The sequence below is a fragment of the Staurois parvus genome, unplaced genomic scaffold (genome assembly GCF_062004578.1).
Source record: "Staurois parvus isolate SC_StPar_1 unplaced genomic scaffold, SC_StPar_1.0 ptg001352l, whole genome shotgun sequence".
Lineage (NCBI taxonomy): Eukaryota > Metazoa > Chordata > Amphibia > Anura > Ranidae > Staurois > Staurois parvus.
Window position 1 is genome coordinate 2,101,427 of NW_028319148.1, and position 20,637 is coordinate 2,122,063.

The 20,637-nt window shown below is 43.8% G+C and overlaps 1 protein-coding gene across 1 annotated transcript; it reads left to right on the forward strand.

Annotated features, from left to right (window-relative positions):
• The first annotated feature begins 587 nt into the window (after positions 1–587).
• On the forward strand, positions 588–18,385 carry LOC149436683 (protein turtle-like). Its single transcript, XM_089661589.1, has 5 exons — positions 588–612; positions 981–1,325; positions 8,946–9,335; positions 11,148–11,156; positions 18,288–18,385. Exons 1-5 carry the CDS (start codon positions 588–590, stop codon positions 18,383–18,385), a joined length of 867 nt encoding a protein of 288 aa, XP_089517715.1.
• Positions 18,386–20,637: the final 2,252 nt, after the last annotated feature.

The window sequence follows — 20,637 nt, forward strand, 5'->3', positions numbered from 1 at the left end:
GTGTCCATCCCCGGCATGTTATCCTACGTGTCCATCCCCGGCATGTTATCCTACGTGTCCATCCCCGGCGTGTTATCCTACGTGTCCATCCCCGGCGTGTTATCCTACGTGTCCATCCCTGGCGTGTTATCCTATGTGTCCATCCCCGGCGTGTTATCCTATGTGTCCATCCCCGGCGTGTTATCCTATGTGTCCATCCCTGGCGTGTTATCCTATGTGTCCATCCCCGGCGTGTTATCCTACGTGTCCATCCCCGGCATGTTATCCTACGTGTCCATCCCCGGCATGTTCTCCTACGTGTCCATCCCCGGCATGTTATCCTACGTGTCCATCCCCGGCATGTTATCCTATGTGTCCATCCCCGACATGTTATCATATGTGACCATCCCCAGCTTGTTATCCTATGTGACCATCCCCGGCATGTTATCCTATGTGTCCATCCCCAGCATGTTATCCTATGTGTCCATCCCCAGCATGTTATCCTATGTGACCATGCACACACAGACTGGGATCAACGTTTTTTGGCTGGAAAAAAAAACAGAACTAGTGGGCTTCTAGAGGAGTTTTTTAGCTGGAAAAACACTCTAATGCTGAAAAAGACTGCAAAACAAGGTAAAAATCAGCAAACTGGCATTTTTGGACTTTTTTTGACCCCTGCAATTTTTTTTTTTGTAAAAAACCTCAAACGCGGAAAAACATCGCTAGATGCTAATGCAAAAACGCCAAAAAGCTGAAAAACTCAAGTTTTAACGTGACTTTACACAGCTTTCCCCGGCATGTTATCCTATGTGTCCATCCCCGGCATGTTATCCTACGTGTCCATCCCCGGCGTGTTATCCTATGTGTCCATCCCCGGCATGTTATCCTACGTGTCCATCCCCGGCGTGTTATCCTATGTGTCCATCCCATCTTTTATGTTTTCCTGGCATTTCGCTGTAATGGATGATTTTGTTGTTTATTTTTCCCCCTTTTATTTAAAGGCCAGTACTTCGTAGAACAGCCGGATGTGGTCCCTGCTGTGATGGGAGAAGATATCTCTATACCTTGTGTTGTTCATTATAGATCACCTGATATTGTAGATGAGATCATCTGGAGGCGAGGAACAAGCGACCTGTGTTCTGACAATCCTGAATTGTTAAGATGGACAATACAAAGTATCCCATGCAAGGATGGACGATGGACGGTGCAGAAATCTGAGGACGGCTTCTTCTTACACATCGAAAAAGTTACAGGTGATGACAGCCTGCAATACTGCTGTGAGGTGAAGATGAGAACAAGGGAAAGCAGAGAATCATCTGCACACGGCACCCAGGTAGTGGTAGCAGGTAAGATCATTTTAGATTTGAGCTTTGAAATACACATCGATTCTAGAAATCCCAATAAATGTTCTGGGTGATTTTAAATGATCCTGAGTTATTATTTAGTGACCTGATTTCCTTTGCCTTATTTGCCTAGATCAGTGTTTCTCAACCTTTTTTCAGTCAAGACACTCTTTAAAGTTACGGACAGTCTTGAGGCACCCTTTAAAGTTAAGGACAGTCTTGAGGCATCCTTTAAAGTTAAGGACAGTCTTGAGGCACCCTTTAAAGTTAAGGACAGTCTTGAGGCACCCTTTAAAATTATGGACAGTCTTGAGGCACCCTTTAAAGTTACGGACAGTCTTGAGGCACCCTTTAATATTATGGACAGTCTTGAGGCACCCTTTAAAGTTACGGACAGTCCTGAGGCACCCTTTAAAATTATGGACAGTCTTGAGGCACCCTTTAAAGTTACGGACAGTCCTGAGGCACCCTTTAAAATTATGGACAGTCTTGAGGCACCTTTTAAAGTTACGGACAGTCCCGAGGCATGCTTTAAAATTATGGACAGTCTTGAGGCACCCTTTAAAATTATGGACAGTCCTGAGGCAGCCTTTAAAATTATGGACAGTCCCGAAACACCCTTTAAAATGATTGACAGTCTTGAGGCACTCTTTAAAATGATGGACCATCCCGAGGCACCCTTTAAAATTATGGACAGTCTTTAGCAGGGGCATACTGACGACTCATGGATCATGGATCATGGGGCCCCTGTGTCCTTGCCCAAACTCAAAAAAAGCCTATGAAAAAGGTACCAGGCAGGGGCAGACTGACAACTCATGGGGCCCCTGTCAAGGTCCTACCTTTCCTCAGGGCTTGTGCTGTTCCATGTGCTGGCATCCATCTTAGGTGTCTGCAAAGCATTGTGGGATCCTTTATGCTTTCAGCCCTCTGCGGCTCCTCCCCCAGGAGGTGCAGTTTATCACATTTAAGTCTGCTGTTTGCAGCTGTCCATTGCATTCGTGTCCTGTCTGTTGCCCAGCAGCAAGCTCCTGTTTAGCTACTCATTGCTTTCCTGGATACCGACTCGGCTTTGGCTAAGACTCCTCCTGGCTTCTGACCCCGGCTCTGGCGACGATTCTTCCTGGCTCCTGATCCCGGCTCTGGCGACGATTCTTCCTGGCTCCTGATCCCGGCTCTGGCGATGATTCTTCCTGGCTCCTGATCCCGGCTCTGGCGACGATTCTTCCTGGCTCCTGATCCCGGCTCTGGCGACGATTCTTCCTGGCTCCTGATCCCGGCTCTGGCGACGATTTCCGCTGTTGGACTTGCATAGACTCTTGTCTTATTTTTATATTAATAAACCTACCTTTAATTGCACCTTCTTGTGTGTCTGGCTCCTCGCTCCCTGACAGCCCCCGGGCAATAAGAGATCATGGGGCCCCTGTGTCCTTGCCCAAACTCAAAAAAGCCTATGAAAAAGGTACCAGGGGCATCTCGTGGGGCCCCCTACTGACCGGGTCCTCGGGCAGTGCCCGAGTTTGCAAATGGTCAGTCTGCCCCTGGTCTTTAGGCACTCTTTAAAATTATGGACAGTCCCGAGGCACCCTTTAAAATTATGGACAGTCTTGAGGCACCCTTCAAAATTATGGACAGTCTTGAGGCACTCTTTAAAATTATGGACAGTCTTGAGGCACCCTTTAAAATTATGGAGTCTTGAGGCACCCCATTCTAAAATGTGAAAAACTATTCTAATAGTTTTGTATAACGCAGCAACATCCACACATGTAGGACACCCAACATTAGAGGTGATTTATTCTTCCAAAGCAAATACACTTTTGCACACTGGTACTGACTAGTATTCCAATGTTTCTCCTCTCCTTCAGTTTTTCTCCATCACTGAGCTAATGTGACCCCAGCACTGACGGAGGGGGGCAGGGGAGGGTCAAACTAGGATGCTGTGCAGGTAGCTGACATCCTCCTTATCAACTGATGATGTCATTGGTTGTCAGGATGCCGGCAGCTTGAATGTCAAAATGTTGCACAATGAAAACCTGTTGCTTTGTGTAACTAAAAGGCAGGCTAGTTTCACCCGCTGGCTTGTATACAAGTTTTGGGCAATTTTTAGACATTTTGCCAAGGCACCCCTGAAGAAACCTCAAGGCACCCCAGGGTGCTTGGGCACCCTGGTTGAGAAAGGCTGGCTTAGAGATTGGACAACTCAGGACAACACAGTACTTATGGCCCCTTTCACACAGACATTCCGATCGGGTCCACCTGCCTGTTTTTCCTCTACTCTCCTCTATGGAGTGACCACCAACACCTGCCGACATCCGAACTGCCAAAAAGAGATGGATGGTGATCCATTCCCCTAACGTCTGTCAGATAGGATGGCAGTCAGATGGAAACAGGCAGTCCATTTCCATCCAACCACCCATAGAGGACAGTGGGTTGTGTCTGGTCTGCTCAGCAGAGCGGACACGTACTTGTTATCCTCTTGATCCCCCACCTGATCCACCGCTCAGCAAGCATATCTACTGACGGGTTCACCCCGTGTGAAAGGGGCCTTCATCTTTCACAGAGCAGCAATCAATCAGTGCACTTGCCGGGTGTAACCTTTTAGCTGATGGGAATTTCATGCTCCAAGGAGAGGGATCTCACATGAGGCAGAGCTAACTTTACTCTAGAAGGGTTGGTTTTAACTTCATAGATAAAGATAACAAATGTCTTTTTACTGTAAAATGAAACATACATTTTGTTACACTGACAGCAGTTTCTATAGTACTATATGGCCCTCCAAATGATTGGGTTAAGAGGTTTCCAGTGAAGGGTACTTTTAAGACTACAGAACACAAAAACATTTTAGACAGTTGTGCACCAACCTTGTGGTAATGGTTTGCTGAAGACCATTTTCTGGTCATGCATGTCTGTGCCCCTGTGCACAAAGCCAGCTCCATGAAGACATGGTTTGGCCAGTTGTGTGGTGGAACTTGCACAGAGCCCTGACCTCAAATCTACTTAAGCAAGCCACAGATGATTCAATTTTCTTTCCTGCAAATTGGTTGATTCCCCCAACAGTCAGTGTTGACGGGGGAATCCTTCATGCAGATCTATTGTTTTCTACTGACAGGGGGAGAATATAGTGGCTATAGCCGCTGGTAATAATCACGTGTAAAGATCAGACATGCTGGTTGTACCCAAGTTGTACAACAATTGATTTCAGTAACAATGGTTAGAATCTCTACCAGCACCTTCTGAAACGGCCAGGATTCAAACCATCTATGGCTGGCTTTAACCAACTTTTGCATTTTAGAGTGCCTTGAAAAAGTATTCATACTCCTTGAAATGTCCACGATTTGTCATGTTACAACCAAAAAACGTCAATGTATTTTATTGGGATTTGATGTGATAGACCAACACAAAGTGGCACATAATTGTGAAGTGGAAGGAAAATAAATGTGTTTCAAAATTTGTTACAAATCTGTGAAAAGTGTGGCGGCATTTGTATTCAGCCCCCCGGAGTCAATACTTTGTAGAACCACCTTTTGCTGCAATTCCAGCTGCAAGTCTTTTTGGGGATGTCTCTCCCAGCTTTGCACATCTAGAGAGGGACATTTCTGCCCGCTCTTCTTTGCAGAACAGCTCAAGCTCTGTCAGACTGGATGGAGAACCTCTGCGAATGGCAATTTTTCAAATCTGTCCACAGATTCTCCATTGGATTTAGGTCTGGCCTGTGACTGGGCCATTCTAACACATGAATATGCTTTTATGTAAACCACTCCATTGTAGCTCTGGCTGGATGTTTCGGGTCCTTGTCCTGCTGGAAGGTGAACCTCCGCCCCGGTCTCAAGTCTTTTGCAGACTCTAACAGCTTTTCTTCTAAGATTGGACAAACCAAAAAATATTGCATGGATGGGTAAAGCCCATTCCATGAGACAAGTGGTTAATTGGAATTGAAAACGAGACTTATATCAGGTTGTAATAAAAAACTATATTTATTCAGTATTAGCAAAATCATTTTCAGTAGGATTAGAAAAAGCAACACACAGTGTTCAGCAACCACAACCACATATAGACATATACAATATATATTTAAAAACAATGTCAATTAAAGACGTCCGGACGTCAATAATGGTATATGTGTATATAAGTCTTGCAGGAGCTCAACCCAATTGGGTATATTACGTTTATCAATCAATAGATATTATTATTATACAGGACTTATATAGCGCCGACAGTTTGCTCAGCACTTTACATTATGGAGGGAGACAATACAGTTCAATACAAGAGGGATTAGAGGGCCTGATTCTTGGAGCGTGCAATCTAGGAGGGAGGGGATAGTGGTACAAGAGGTAATTAGCTGTGGGGGATGGAGTGGTAGGAGGAGTGGAGGAGGTTAGTTGTTAGGTGAGGGAGGGTGTTAGGTGAGGGAGGGGTAGGCTTCCCTGAAGAGGAGGGCTTTCAGAGTGCGCCAAAAAGTGAGCAGAGTAGGTGAAAGCCTAATAGCTTGGGGTAGGGAGTTCCAGAGGATGGAAGAAGCCCTTGAGAAATCCTGGAGAAGAGCATGGGAGGATGAGACAAGGGAGCTTGAGAGAAGGAGGTCTTGCAAGGAGCGGAGAGTACGGTTTGGGTGGTATTTAGAGATAAGGTCGGTGATGTAATTAGGGGCAGTGTTATGAATGGCTTTGTACGTCAGTGTTAGTGTTTTGAATTTTATCCGTTGGGCAAGGGGAAGCCAGTGGAGGGATTGGCAGAGAGGGATGGCAGATACAGAGCGGTTAGTAAGGTGAATGAGTCTGGCAGCAGCATTCATGATAGACTGAAGAGGGGATAGCCTGTGATTAGGTAGGCCAGTGAGGAGGGAGTTACAATAGTCGAGGCGTGATATAATAAGGGAGTGAATGAGTTGCTTAGTGGTTTCCGAGGTTAGGAACGGTCGTATTTTGGAGATGTTGTGGAGGTGAAGTCTACATGAGTTTGTCAGTGATTGGACCTGGGGCTGAAAGGACAGCTTGGAGTCTAGGATTACACCTAGTACCCTGACGTGACGGGAGCTCTACAAGAGTTTCATGTACACATATATACACCACTGGGCCCATCTCATTACAATAGTAGGTGCATGGATGAATAGAAACAAGAGAGTTGAGATCTCAGGATACGTAACCACGAAACAGAAAAAGCAAAACAACCATAGTGGACATGGTCAGTAAGTAGTGGTTACTACTAGTACTAGTAAGTAGTCAAAGCAATTCACTTTCCATACAGGTGTCCACACTTTGCATCTTGAATTTCATAATTCCCTCTTAAGGAGCAATAGATGATTTGGTGGCTGTATGTCGATACCAATAAGTTCACTACATCCTGCTGCCTAATTGGAAATCTTTCCCTCTTGTTCCTTTGATACGATTGAAAGGCTTTTTATTCACCGTTACACGTGGCATACTATATTACAGCTGATTTTGGGACTTGGAATTGCTTTGACTAGTCCACTACTTACTGACCACATCCATTATTTTTTTTTGCTTTTTCTGTTTCGTGGTTACGTATCCTGAGATCTCAAGCCTCTGCAAGACTTATATACACATATACCATTATTGACGTCTTTAATTGACATTGTTTTTAAATATATATTGTATATGTCTATATGTGGTTGTGGTTGTGGTTGCTGAATACTGTGTGTTACTTTTTTTGATGCTACTGAAAATGATTTTGCTAATACTGAATAAATATAGGTTTTTATTACAACCTGATACCAGTCTTGTTTGCTGTCCAATTAACCACTTGTCTCATGGAATGGGCTTTACCCATCCATGCGATATTTTTTGGTTTGGTTTATGGTTTAGACGGCAACACTTTTAAAGTGAGGATGCAATCAGTAAATGTTCCTATTATTCCCTTCTTTTTTCTGTTATAAATTTCTGCTAAGATTTCCCTGTATTTGGCTCCATCTATCTTCTCATCAACTCTGACTAGCCTCCCTGTCCCTACTGAAGAAAAGAGTCCTCACAACATGATGCTGCCACCACCATGTTTCACAGTGGGGATGGTGTGTTCAGGGTGATGTGCAGTGCTAGTTTTTCACCACATAGCGTTTTGCTTTTAGGCCAGAAAGTTAAATTTTAGTCTCATCTGACCAGAGCCCCTTCTTCCACATGTTTGCTGTGTCCTCCACATGGCTTCTCGCATACTGCAAATGGGACTTCTTATGGCTTTCTTTCAACAATGGCTTTCTTCTTGCCACTCTTCCATAAAGACCAGATTTGTGGAGTGCACGACTAATAGTTGTCCTGTGGACAGATTCTCCCACCTGACCACCTTTATTGTTAGCTGTAAACAGCAAGCACATACGGGAAAAATAAAAACGCTCAATTTCAGGAGAGGTAATATGAGTTTCATCAAATCCTGGACTCCAAGATTTCCAGTGGAAAGTTTTGATATCTTATTGATTGGAAGGGCTTCAGCCCTGAAGAAAGATCCAGGTTTTTGTATTGCATGCATCAGCTCCTCTTTTAGTAAAGAGATTCCATTTCTAATGGAAACCAGGACCTCCACTAGTGGGGAGGCACTCTATAAAGAGAACTAATATCACCATCACCTCATTCCCAAGTCTTTTCTCTAGTGTATGGCTGCCAGTGCTTCTGAGTTCCATTTGAAGTGCTGGCACCACAGTCAATCAGATTTTGAGCGACATCCTAAAGAACCGGGCAATGCATTGCTAAAATGTGCATTGAAATGAAATACATTGCTATGCCTAAGCAGGGGCGGACTGACCATTTGGAAACTCGGGCACTACCCGAGGGCTCGGGGTCAGTAGAGGGCCCCATGAGATGCCCCTGGAACCTTTTTCATAGGCTTTTTTGAGTTTGGGCAATGACACAGGGGCCCCATGATCCCCTATTGCCCGGGGGCCCCATCAGTTGTCAGTCCACCCCTGTGCCTAAGCTAAGTTTCCTGCTTCTCCAGTGTCTGCTCTAGTTTTCCCTATACTAGTGAATGCGACCTATGTGCACTCCAGCAACCTCTGCACTCCTCTGCTTCAAACAACTCCTGGTCTCCTGTGCTTCCAGAGACACCGTGACCCCCTGAACACTCTTTTAACCCTCCTGTGTCCCCAGAACACCAATACTCCCTTCCTATACCTACAATGTGCTCCTGTGAACTTCTGTGATCCCATTGTCTCTAGTGACTTCTGTGACACCTGTACCCCCACTGACTACAGCACTCCAGTGCCCTCTTTGACCTTTGTGCTCTCCTGGCCATTTTCAGACCCTTATCTGAAGATGGACAAAATGTAGTAAATCAAGGGTCACCCCCATGTGCTTAAATAGGGTTCGATTCCAAGTCAGGATCTGCAGACTTTGTACAAGATTTGATATCCTGCCATCAGTAGCACCAGGCACGTTCACTCAACCTTACTCCGTATTATTCCATGCTCAGTACAAAACAAAAACATTTTGGATAGACTTTTACTTTAGTTTGCTAAACAAAATGTACAGCATGGCAGTTTTGCTACTTTTGTGTGGTTTGACCACTGGATTAGAAGCTCAAATCTTCCTATAAAATGAATGCCAAAAGGTAAAACCTGCATTTGTGCACCAAATATTTTTCTGCAATGCAGCTCATTACATATTTTCTTTCTTTTTTCAGATCCGACTCAGAACGATCCCGAGTTCACTGTCACTCAGTCTGGAATAATATTGTCTAATGAAGGAGATTCTGTCACCATCAACTGCTCATACACCATCCCACCAAAAGAAAACTTTCTGTGGAGTGGTGTTTTCTGGAGAGTGGGCAGCCCAACAGGACTCTACGCCTATCACCCCTCTGATCTGATGATTGATCCCAATTACAGAGGAAGAACTCAGCTGAAAGGATTGGCTGATCTCCAGATAAACGGGTTCCGAGATAAAGATAACACCACCTATTACTGCTTTGTGATGCTGAAATTTTGTATTGGAACAAGCAAGGAAAACTCAGTTCTGAAATACGGGAGTGGGCAGCAATTCAAAATAAATGTAAAAAATACCATCCACACAGGTATACATCACCTTATCTTTTCCATTTTTATTAATCGTGCAAACATTTTTATACATTAGAGGGCTTAAAAGAGAATTCTACTTAAAAAAAAAATATCAAAAAGCAAGGCAGCATGCATCTTGATTGACTTTCACCAGATAGGATTGTCCTCATCACCATGGGGACAAGGTGCTTTGCCAGGGTGGCTTCCCCCATGGCATGATATCAGGCCTGGACTGGCCATAGAGCACACCGGGTATTTGCCTGGTGGGCTGGGGCTGCCTAGATTGGAGAGGCGGCCAGGAGGCACGTAGAGGACCGTGCATTTCTTGGTTCCTGTATGTTCTGCCCAGAAGCCTATCCTATTCATCTCCTGCAGGTTGCATGCCCTGGGCACCTGTATGCTCCCCCCATGGCTGCCCCCCCCCCCCCCATCTCCCGGAGCACTGAGACGGATCTGTTAGCATATGCTGTCCCCAGTGCTGACAGTTCCCCGTCCACCACAGATGGGAGAGGAGAGAGAAAGATGACCCTCCTACTCCCGCCCTCTCCTCCTGTGTCTGCCCCACCAGAGTCTCTCTCTCTCTCTCCTTCTCTTTCCTTCTCTCTCTCCCCCTCTCTCTCACCCCCCCTCTCTCTCACATCCTCTCTCTCTCTCTCTCCTCTCTCTCTCTCTCTCTCTCTCCCCCCTCTCCTCCCTCTCTCCCCCTCTCTCTCTCCCCCCTCACTCTCTCCCCTCTCTCTCTCTCCCTCCCTCTCTCTCTCACCCCTCTCTCCCCCCTCTCCCGCTCTCTCCCCCCCTCTCTATCCCTCTCTCTCTCCCGCTCCCCCCTCACTCCCCCCCCCTCTCTCTCCCTCCCTCTCCCCCCAGCCCTGACCTACAATAATCCTCTGACACAGCCCAGGCCCCAGGCTGCTATTCAGCCTTCCTAGCTGACCCTAGCTACCTAGAAGGGTGCTCCACAAAAATCAAAATATTAACAGAATTATCAAAGAATTATAGGCCCATAAAGTTTAGCAAAGTTTACACAATGTATCCAAAACTGATGAAATAACAGAGCAAGGTGTTAAAGTATACAACCCATTATAGGAATTTTTTTTTCTTCTTGGGTTTTTTGGGTTTAGGTCAATGTTCCTAAACTTTTATATCACCCTCCACTTTTCAGGTGCATTAAAACAAAACATATGCAAAGTATTACAGTTTGTTTTCTTCATAAAGCAACAACAGCCTTAGTAGAAAAGTAGGTCCCTTTCCAACATGCTGTAAAGAAGGATCCTTGCTCACTCTGTGGAAAAGTGGTCTCTCTGCCGAGATCCAGTCCAACCCTGCTGAGCCAGAGCTAGAGTTCTCCAATTAGCAAAGTACACTGCTCAAAAAAATTAAAGGAACACTTTGAAAACACATCAGATCTCAATGGGGAAAAAAAATCTCCTGCTGGATCTCTATATTGATACGGATGGGGTAATGTGTTAGGAATGTAAGGATGCCCCATTGTTTGATGGAAATAAAAATGATCGACCTACAGAGGAATGAATTCAAAGACACCCCGAAAATCAAAGTGAAAAAATGATGCAGCAGGCGAGTCCATTTTGCTGAAATTTCATTGCAGCAACTCAGAATGGTCCTCAGTAGTTTGTATGGCCCCCACGTGCTTGTATGCATGCCAATGTCGGGGCATGCTCCTAATGAGACCACGGATGGTGTCCTGGGGGATTTCCTCCCAGATCTGGACCAGGGCATCACTGAGCTCTTGGACAGTCTGGGGTGCAACCTGGCGGTGTCGGGTGGACCGAAACATGATATCTTAGAGGTGTTCTATTGGATTTATCAAGATTGGTCAGGTGAGCATGGGGGCAATTCAATGGTATCAATTCCTTCATCCTCCAGGAACTGCTTGCATACTCTCCCCACATGAGGCCGGGCATTGTCATGCAAGAGGAGGAACCCAGGAACCACTGCACCAGCAAAGGGTCTGAGAATTGGTCCAAGGATTTCATTCTGATACCTAATGGCAGTCAGGGTGCCATTGTCTAGCCTGTAAAGGTCTGTGCGTCCCTCCATGGATATGCCTCCCCAGACCATCACTGACCCACCACCAAAACGGTCATGCTGAATGAGGTTAAAGGCAGCATAATATTCTCCATGGCTTCTCCAGACCCTTTCACGTCTGTCACATGTGCTCAGGGTGAATCTGCTCTCATCTGTGAAAAGCACAGGGCGCCAGTGGCGGACCTTCCAATTCTGGTGTTCAATGGTGAATGTCAATTGAGTTCTATGGTGTCGGGCAGTGAGCACAGGGCCCGCTAGAGGACATTGGGCCCTCAGGCCACCCTCATGAAGTCTAACTGATCGTGTAGTCAGAGATATTCACACCAGTGGCCTGCTGGAGGTCATTTTGTAGGGCTCTGGCAGTGCTCATCCTGTTCCTTCTTCAACAAAAGGACCTTCTATGGCCCTGTCCAGCTCTCCTAGAGTAACTGACTGTCTCCTGGAATCTCCTCCATGCTTTTGAGACTGTGCTGGGAGACACAGCAAACCTTCTGGCAATGGCATGTATTGATGTGCCATCCTGGAGGAGTTGGACTGCCTGTGCTACCTCTGTAGGGTCCAGGAATCACCTCATGCTACCAGTAGTGACACTGACCCTAGCCAAATGCAAAACTAGTGAAAAGATGAGTAGGGAAAAAAATGTCAGTGGCCTCCACCTGTAAAACCATTCCTGTTTTGGGGGTCGTCTCATTGTCACCCATCTAGTGCACCTGTTGTTAATTTCATTAACACCAAAGCAGCTGAAACTGATTAACAACCCCCTCTGCTACTTACCTGACCAGATCAATATCCCAGGAGTTTCATTGACTTGATGCTAGACTCTGATTATAAAGTGCCCCTTTAATGTTTTTGAGTAGTGTATATGCTACCTACTGATAGGAGAGCTCTAGTTCAAACTCAGCAAGGGGCGTGTTTGACCACTGCAGAAAGACCACTGCTTCTACAGCATGCGGGCAGGAGTCTTTTCTACTCCAGCTGTGGCTGCTTTCTAAAGAAAACAAACTTTGCGTACATTTTTTGTTTTTAAATCCAAATAAATTTTATTGTCAAAGAAAATTAAAAATGGGAGCAATGCTTTCAGGATCTTGAAGAAATGAAGATACAATCAGCATAGTATACAGTGGTAACCCTTGGATGCGCAGATCCAGTGACATATGAAAACCAGAAGCATTAAACAGACATTGAAATATAAGGAGCCATAACTACCTTGACAATACATAACATAGAAACCATGAATAAATGAATAGGGGGAACCTGTGAAAAGGTCTATGGGTATAGGCAATCACTTCCTGAGGGATATATGGCGTTATCTGCATTAGAGTAGGGTATCACACCTGCAAGAGCCTGTCTACTAACAACTGAGAAGGGGCAAGCCCAGATACATCTAGCCAGCCTTGCCACACATTCTGAAATTTACGGTGGGCATTGCGGTGTTGCTACGTGAGTTTTTCTCATAGGAGTAGAGAATTGACATAGTCTATCCATTGCTTTTTAGTTGGTGGGACAGAAGACAGCCATTGCCTAGCAATTAATTTTCTAGCCAGATATAGTAGCCTAGAAACCATGGTATACGTCCCAGGTTGTAGTCTCCTGATCCAAAGCACCCAACTGACAAGTAAAGGGATCCTGGGAAACAGTATATTGTGATACTAGGGAAATGGTCTGAAGGCCCTCCTTCCAGTACCTGTACAGTTTTACATACGCCAAAGCATATGGATAAAGTAACCCTGGTGCACCCTGCATCTCGGGCAGTCAGGGGAGTCTCTCCTGCCCCACCGGTGCAGTTTCACAGGGGTCCTATAAGCCCGATGGAGAATAAATAATTGTGATAATTTGTGTGAGGGAGAGAGAGAGATTACCGGTATAGACTCCAGGGCAGCACCCCAGTCATCTCCAACAATCTCCCCAATATCTTGAGTCAACGGAGACTAGCGTGACCCTGCACAGTAGCCAATAATTGTGAATAGATACGAGAAACCATGCCTTTTTATGTGTTGCCTGAGTAACATCTTTAACCACTTGAGCACCTGAGGATTTACCCCCCTTAATGACCAGGCCTCTTTTTGCTACTCGGCGCTGCACTAATTCAACTGATAATTGCGCGGTCATGCAATGCTGCACCCAAACGAAATTTACGTCCTTTTTTTCACACAAATAGAGCTTTCTTTCGGTGGTATTTGATCACCTGTGCGCTTTTTATTTTTCACGCTATAAACAAAAAAAGGCCAAAAATTTTGAAGAAAAACAATATTTTTTACTTTCAGCTATAAACAATATATAGTAAACTCAAAGTTGGTTATAAATTTAGGCCAAAATGTATTCTGCTCCATGTTTTTGGTAAAAAAAATCCCAATAAGTGTATATTGATTGCTTTGTGTGGAAGTTATAGCGTCTACAAACTATGGTATAGATACTGCAATTTACGCCATTTTTCTGCTATACAGCGCTGCGCTAGTTTAACGGACAATTGCGCGGTCATGCAATACGGTACATAAATGAAATTTACATCCTTTTTTTCCCCACAAATTGAGCTTTCTTTCAGTGGTATTTGTGCGGTTTTTATTTTTTGCGCTATAAAAAAAAGGCTGACAATTTTGAGGAAAAAAAAAACAGTATTTTGGACTTTTTGCTATAAAACATGTCCAGTAAAAAAAAATGCAAAAATCAAATTTAGTCATAAATTTCTGCCAAAATGCATTCTGCGACATGTCTTTGCTAAAAAAAAAACCCAATACGTGTAAATTAATTGGTTTACGTAAAAGTTATAGAGTTTACAAATGGCGGGAAAGATACTGGGATTTTTAATTTTTATTTATACTAATAATGGCGCCGATCAGCGACTTTTGGCGGCAATCAGCGACATATGGCGGCGACCAGCGACTTATGGCAGGACAGCGGGACAGCGGCGGACATTTTGACACTGGGTGGGAACTGACTTGGGGTCACTGACATCCCCAGTGACACCAATACAGTGATCAGTGAAAAAAAAACACTGACACTGTACTAATGTCACTGGGGAGGAAGGGGTTAACATTTTTAGAATTTGCAGTGTAAGGGGAGTGTTTTACTAGGGGGTGGGGGGGTGTACTGGACGGGGGAGGGAGGGGGGAGCTGATCGAGGGAGAGAAACTCTGCAGCTTCTCACAAGCTGTCAGAGAACTGACACAGAACAGGGCTGTGTGTAAACAATGCAGCCCTGCTCTGTGTTAGCGATCACCGGCAATCGCGGGAAAACGGCCGGTAAAAAACAGTCGTGGCCCGTCGGCTGACACCCGCTGCTGACACCCGCGGGACAGGTAGGGCGGGCACGCGCCTCTCGCGCGCCCCCTACCTGTTTTGAAGGCAGCCGTTTTAAAACGTGCTTTTGCCTAAGAGTGCCGCCCTGCCACCGTTTATATGCGGTGGCTGGGCGGCAAGTGGTTAAGCAGAGTGGATTCTGTCAATGTGAGAAGAAGAGATCGGGCCTGTAAAGCATGGCGTATCTGGAGGTACTGGTAAAATTGCTTATGGTTTAGTGCAAATTCAGTTTCTAGTTGTGAAAAGGACTTCAGTATATCCCCAGAATACAGCTGAGCTACAAATCTCAAGCCCCCCTCCCTCCAAAAAAAACCTCTAACCTTAAATAATTCTGCATAATTAGTGTTATGCCATATTGGGGTACTAGGGAGACACCCAGTGACATGAAAAGACGCTTTCACCACACGCCACACTCGCATTAGGAGATCTACAGTGGGATCTGGAGGTGGAAGGACTGGCAGAACCATCTCGAGGTGAGAGAGAGCCGAGAGAGTGGGATCAGGAAGGGGAATTAGGCCCATAATAGGATCTTCAATATCAAGTAAATCCCAGCCAGCTAGGTGCTGCATTTCAGCCGCCAGGAAATATAGCCTGGGATCAGGAACCCTCCTAAATCCTTGCCATATTGTAACTTTATCCTAGTCGTCTGTTTTTTCCAAATAAGGCTCCTGTGCTAAGTTTTTACAGTACGTGATAAAACCATTTTTTAGGAATCCATACTGGAGAATTGTGAAATACATAGAGAAGTTGTGAGGCCCATACCATTTTCATTAACCTCCTTGGCGGTATTCCCGAGTGTAGCTCGGGGTAACATTTCAGTACCACAAACGGTAACCCCGAGCTACACTCGGGAATACCATGCGGCACTGCTCCGGCATTTGTTCTTCACTTATCTTACCCTGCTCCCACGATGTGTCCCCTGCAGCGTCCCCGGCCATCTCCTCCGGCCGATGCCGGCATCCGGCTTCTGTGTCCTGTCAATGTGACGTCGGGACGTACGGGCGCCGCTGGCGGCGGGAAATTTAAAAATTTTAAAAAATGTCTTTTTTTTTTTTACATAGTAAAACATTGCTGTCTCAACCAATTTCACATACATTTTGTCCCTAATGCTTTGTCCTGCGCCTTGCCTGCATTTTGTCTGTTCTTTCTGCCTGGAAACTGAGAAATGTCCATGGCATCCAAAAAGTGTCCCTTTAGGTCAGACGCGGTTTTAGACCGGCTAGAGAACAGCGATAGTAAATCAGAACCACTTGCAGAATTGAGTGATAATGATTTGTGGGGAAATTCGTCATCAGACACTGAAAACGATTTTGCGACTTTGCTCAGCAATGTGCGAACTTGGCGCTATATTTCAAATTTCAGTGTTTTTGGTTTGATTATATTATTGAATTATATGTATTATTATTATATTATTATTTTTTATGATTATTTATTAAATTATAATTTATGATTTCGTGTTTCAAATTTTATCATACCCGGGATGTTTACTAGACTCTTGTTCGGACAGATTTCAGTGAGTTATTCCTAAGAATTACAGGCCTACAATAAAAAAACTACATATTTCCATGCAAAAAAATGGTAGCGCTTTCAGCACCAGAAATCGGAAAGAATCAGACCGCCAAGGAGGTTAAATTTACCCTGCCCACAACTGAGAGAGGACGTTTACACGAGCTGTTACACTTCAATTTATGCTTTTGGAGCAGAGGTAGAAGATTGAGGTTTAAATATTGTTTTGGATTAGGTGAGACCACCACTCCCAGGTACCTAAATGAAGTTACTACTTGATTCTGCTGTGCGCAAACCGGAAGGGGGAGGTCTACAGGGTGCAAAGGCATTTAGACCGATTTCTGCCAGTTAATTTTAAATCCTGACAAACCGCCAAAATGATCTATTAGAGACATAACAGGATCTAAGGATGTAGAGGTATCACCCAAATACAATAGTGTGTCATCTGCATAAAGGGATATTTTTTCAGTGAGAATTCTTCTATTGAAACCCACAATGTCCGGGGATTTCCACACTAGGATTGCCAAGGGTTCCAACGCCAAGGTGAACAGCGGGGGTGAAAGAGGACACCCCTGCCTTGTCCCCCTCTTAAGCCGAAATGAGTCTGAGAGATCCCCATTAATGCGTATACAGCACTAGGGGCCGCATATAAGATGCGCACCCACTTGATAAACTTTGATACACCTAGAATGAATTTAGGTGATTTAAACTAAAAAATTCAATTGGGTTTTATAGGAGTTACCTTCATAGCACAAATCTGGTGTTTCTGGCTAACCAAAAGCCACATCTCCAACATCTTCAGTAGAATATTATGAGCATGTATGGTAGCACTGTGATTTGGTTTCAAATGTTTGCAATATATACAGTAGTTTCATGAAATAAGTAATTCACATGATGTAAAATGGTAATAAAAGAAGAATCCATTTTAATTATTACCTAGTGATCAATACCCAACTCCCACTTTTTTATTGGAATTTTGAATATCATGGGGTTAGATTTTTAAGGCTGTCTGTGTTTCCATCATTTCCCTTCATTTGCTGTTTGGCTTGAAACCCATAAAATATGGAGTGAGGTGCAATCACTGAGATGGAGACACACACAGCAACAAAAGCATGACCGAAATTCTAACGCTATCCCAAATTTCTGAAAAAAAAATGTCCATAGTGGGGCATTAACCCCCCTGGCGGTATTCCCGAGTGTAGCTCAGGGTTAGATTTCAGTACCAGAATTGTTAACCCCGAGCTACACTCGGGAATACACTGCGGCGCTGCTCCCGGATCCCTCTTGCACTTACCTTGTCCTGCGCTCCCGCGATGTCCCCCCTGTAGTGTCCCTGGCCATCTCCTTCAGCCGATGCCGGCATACGTCTTCCGGGTTCCGGTTCCTGCGAGTGTCGGGACGTACGGGGGACGGAACCGGCAAGAAATTCACAAATTTTAAAAAAGACATTCACTCAATACACTAAAATCTGATAGTATAACATTCCTGTATCAAACCATTTCACATACATTTTGTCCGGAGTGCTTTGTCCGGCGCCCTGCCTGCATTTTTACTGTTCTTTCTGCCTGGAAACTGAGAAACGTCCATGGCGTCCAAAAAGCGTCCCTTTAGGTCAAAAGCGGTTTTAGACCGGCTAGAGAACAGCGATAGTAAATCAGAACCACTTGCAGAATTGAGTGATAATGATTCATGGGGGAAATTCCTCATCAGACACTGAAAACGATTCTGCGACTGAGCTCAGCGATGTGCGAACTTGGCGCTCTATTTCACATTTCAGTGTTTTTGGTTTGATTATATTACTGAATTAAATGTATTATTATATTATTATTTTTTATGATTATTTATTATATTATCATTTATGATTTCGTGTTTCAAATTTTATCATCTCCGGGATGTTTACTAGACTCTTGTTCGGACAGATTTCAGTGAGTTATTCCTAAGAATTACAGGCCTACAATAAAAAAAACAACATATTTCCATGCAAAAAAAGTACCGCTTTGAGCACAGAAATATGGATATAATCAGACTGCTAGGGAGGTTAATGGTTCACTTAAAATTATGTGAATTGTTGAATTAGTGATCATTCATTGTACTCTAATAATTATTTTCTGTCATTACAGGTCAGCAAATTGTATTACTTGCAGCTTATTTTGGGATCAAAACCTTTTTACTTGTTCTGGGTATTATACTGTGTGCCATCTACGTGAAGAGAAAGTGAAGACAACAATGCCCATTCTGAACTGATAAAACTGATAAGACACCTGAAAAGACAGCTTTGAATTGCCAATTTGAGGTGACAGGGTCTCCACATTCTGTTCCCGGAAAGTCTCTTTAAAATATCAAAATGTGAAGCCCCTCCATTGTTATTGGGTGGTGTGTGGTTGGTGCCCCCCTTTCTGAGCCTTTTAGATGGAAACTGTAGCACCTTGGTGGCTGAAAAGAAATCTAAAAATATATGTCATGATATGGTCACCCATCCATACTACTCCTCCATTAACAGTCTGTATTTGGTTAGTTATCTCTAGTGAAGTGAACAGGTTGGAACATTACCTCTCTATTTATCTTCTTAAATTCAAAATCACTCTGCCATCAAATAACTGTGTGGGTGTAGCAGGGATGCTGTGTTGGAGGTGGTTGGTGGTAAGTAGTAGTAGGGCTGTGGATAGGGAGGTAGCACCAGTCCTTCTGTATGGGGCCCAGACCAGTAGGAGGGGGCCCAGGCAGCTGGGTGAGTTGGATGTGGGCAGGGAGGGTGAATTATTTCACATTTACCAACCCCTTCCTTTCCTGAATGAACGCAATGAGTGATCGGTACCAATCATTCACTGTGTTCATTCATAACTAAAGCATGGTAACCTCTGTTTTCCTTTGGGGGGGGGCTGTCAGTTTGTCTGTATGGGGCCCTGTGGTTTCTAACAGCAGCCCTGAGTAGTAGCCACTAGAATGATGAGGCTCGGATACCGTGTCCTGTGATCTTCTCCCCACCATTAGGAACAGGGAGCATGAGACCCGGATGGACAGAAGGATGGTATGCACAATGGTAGTTCATAAGGATTGCCTTCCCAATCAGCTCTTTTTGTTGATTTCCTGTTCTGAGTGCCCCTCTAAAATTGTTTCCCCCAATAAAGCGTTTTGATCTATCCAATATAGAAAATGTACTAGAGGTGGCGGCAGATTTTAAAACCTGAAAAATGGCAGTTCAAATCCACAGCAAAGTCACCTTATATAAACACACAGTTAGAAGGAAATGGTTTAAGTGCTCACCAATTAATATACAGTATGTCATTTTATATGCTTGTGCTATTTAACTAGATTCTAGTAGATATGCAACAGCCATTTGATATACTGTACATTTATGAGCATATTTTATGTCTGCATATCTATATACTGTATATGTAATCAGATTCTTAAAAATAACATCATAATTTATATATATATAATGATATTATTTTTAAGAATCTGATTATTCAAATAGTTTCCCCCAATAAAGTGTTTTGATCTATCCAATATAGAAAATGTACTAGAGGTGGCGGCAGATTTTAAAACCTGAAAAATGGCAGTTCAAATCCACAGCAAAGTCACCTTATATAAACACACAGCTAGAAGGAAATGGTTTAAGTGCTCACCAATTAAAATATATTATAATCTTCATTAAATTAGATAAAGCTAAATTGTGATAAAAATGATACCAGGACCCGTGTTATCGCTTGACGTTATTTAATAAAGGGTAAGATGTAATTTAACATCGGAGTGCTAAAGCCAATTCTTTTGTATCATTGTGTTCTATTTTTTTTTTCTCCTTGTGACATTAAAAAACTTCATTTTATATGCTCGTGTTATTTTACTAGATTCTAGTAGCTATGCAACAGCCATTTGATATACTTAGGATATACTGTATATTTATGAGCATATTTCATGTCTGTATGTTTGTATATCTATATATTATATATATATATATATATAAAATCAGATTCTTAAAAATAACACAATAATTTATATATATATATAATTATTATTATTATGTTATTTTTAGGAATCTAATTATTCAAGTGCTTAGTTAGGGCATTTGGACAATGTTTGGGGTATAAAATAAAAGGCTCTGTACTTCCACATATAGTAGCTCTAAGCTGTTACATAGTCCCCTGTTATAATTATAGGGTATTTGGAGAATTAATTCTTGGTACATCTATCTATACTTACTATACCTACTACCAGGGGCGGACTGACCATTCAGGAACTCAGGCACTGCCTGAGGGCCCGGGTCAGTAGGGGGCCCCAAAAGATGCCCCTGGTACCTTTTCATAGGCTTTTTTGGGTGTGGTTTGAGTGTGGGAGAGGACACAGGGGCCCCATGATCCCCTATTGCACGGGGGCCCCATGAGTTGTCAGTCTGCCCCTGCCTACTACCTATATTCTATACAGTGTACAAAAACAGTTTCACTGTACATGTCCATAGCATACAGGTATGTG

Excerpts from the sequence above, each read along its gene's own strand:
- LOC149436683 (XM_089661589.1), top strand. The coding sequence starts at position 588 with ATGCTGAAAAAGACTGCAAAACAAG. Across the intron at positions 613-980 it reads GAAAAAGACTGCAAAACAAG|GCCAGTACTTCGTAGAACAG; the intron begins GTAAAAATCAGC and ends TTTTATTTAAAG. Across the intron at positions 1,326-8,945 it reads CACCCAGGTAGTGGTAGCAG|ATCCGACTCAGAACGATCCC; the intron begins GTAAGATCATTT and ends TTCTTTTTTCAG.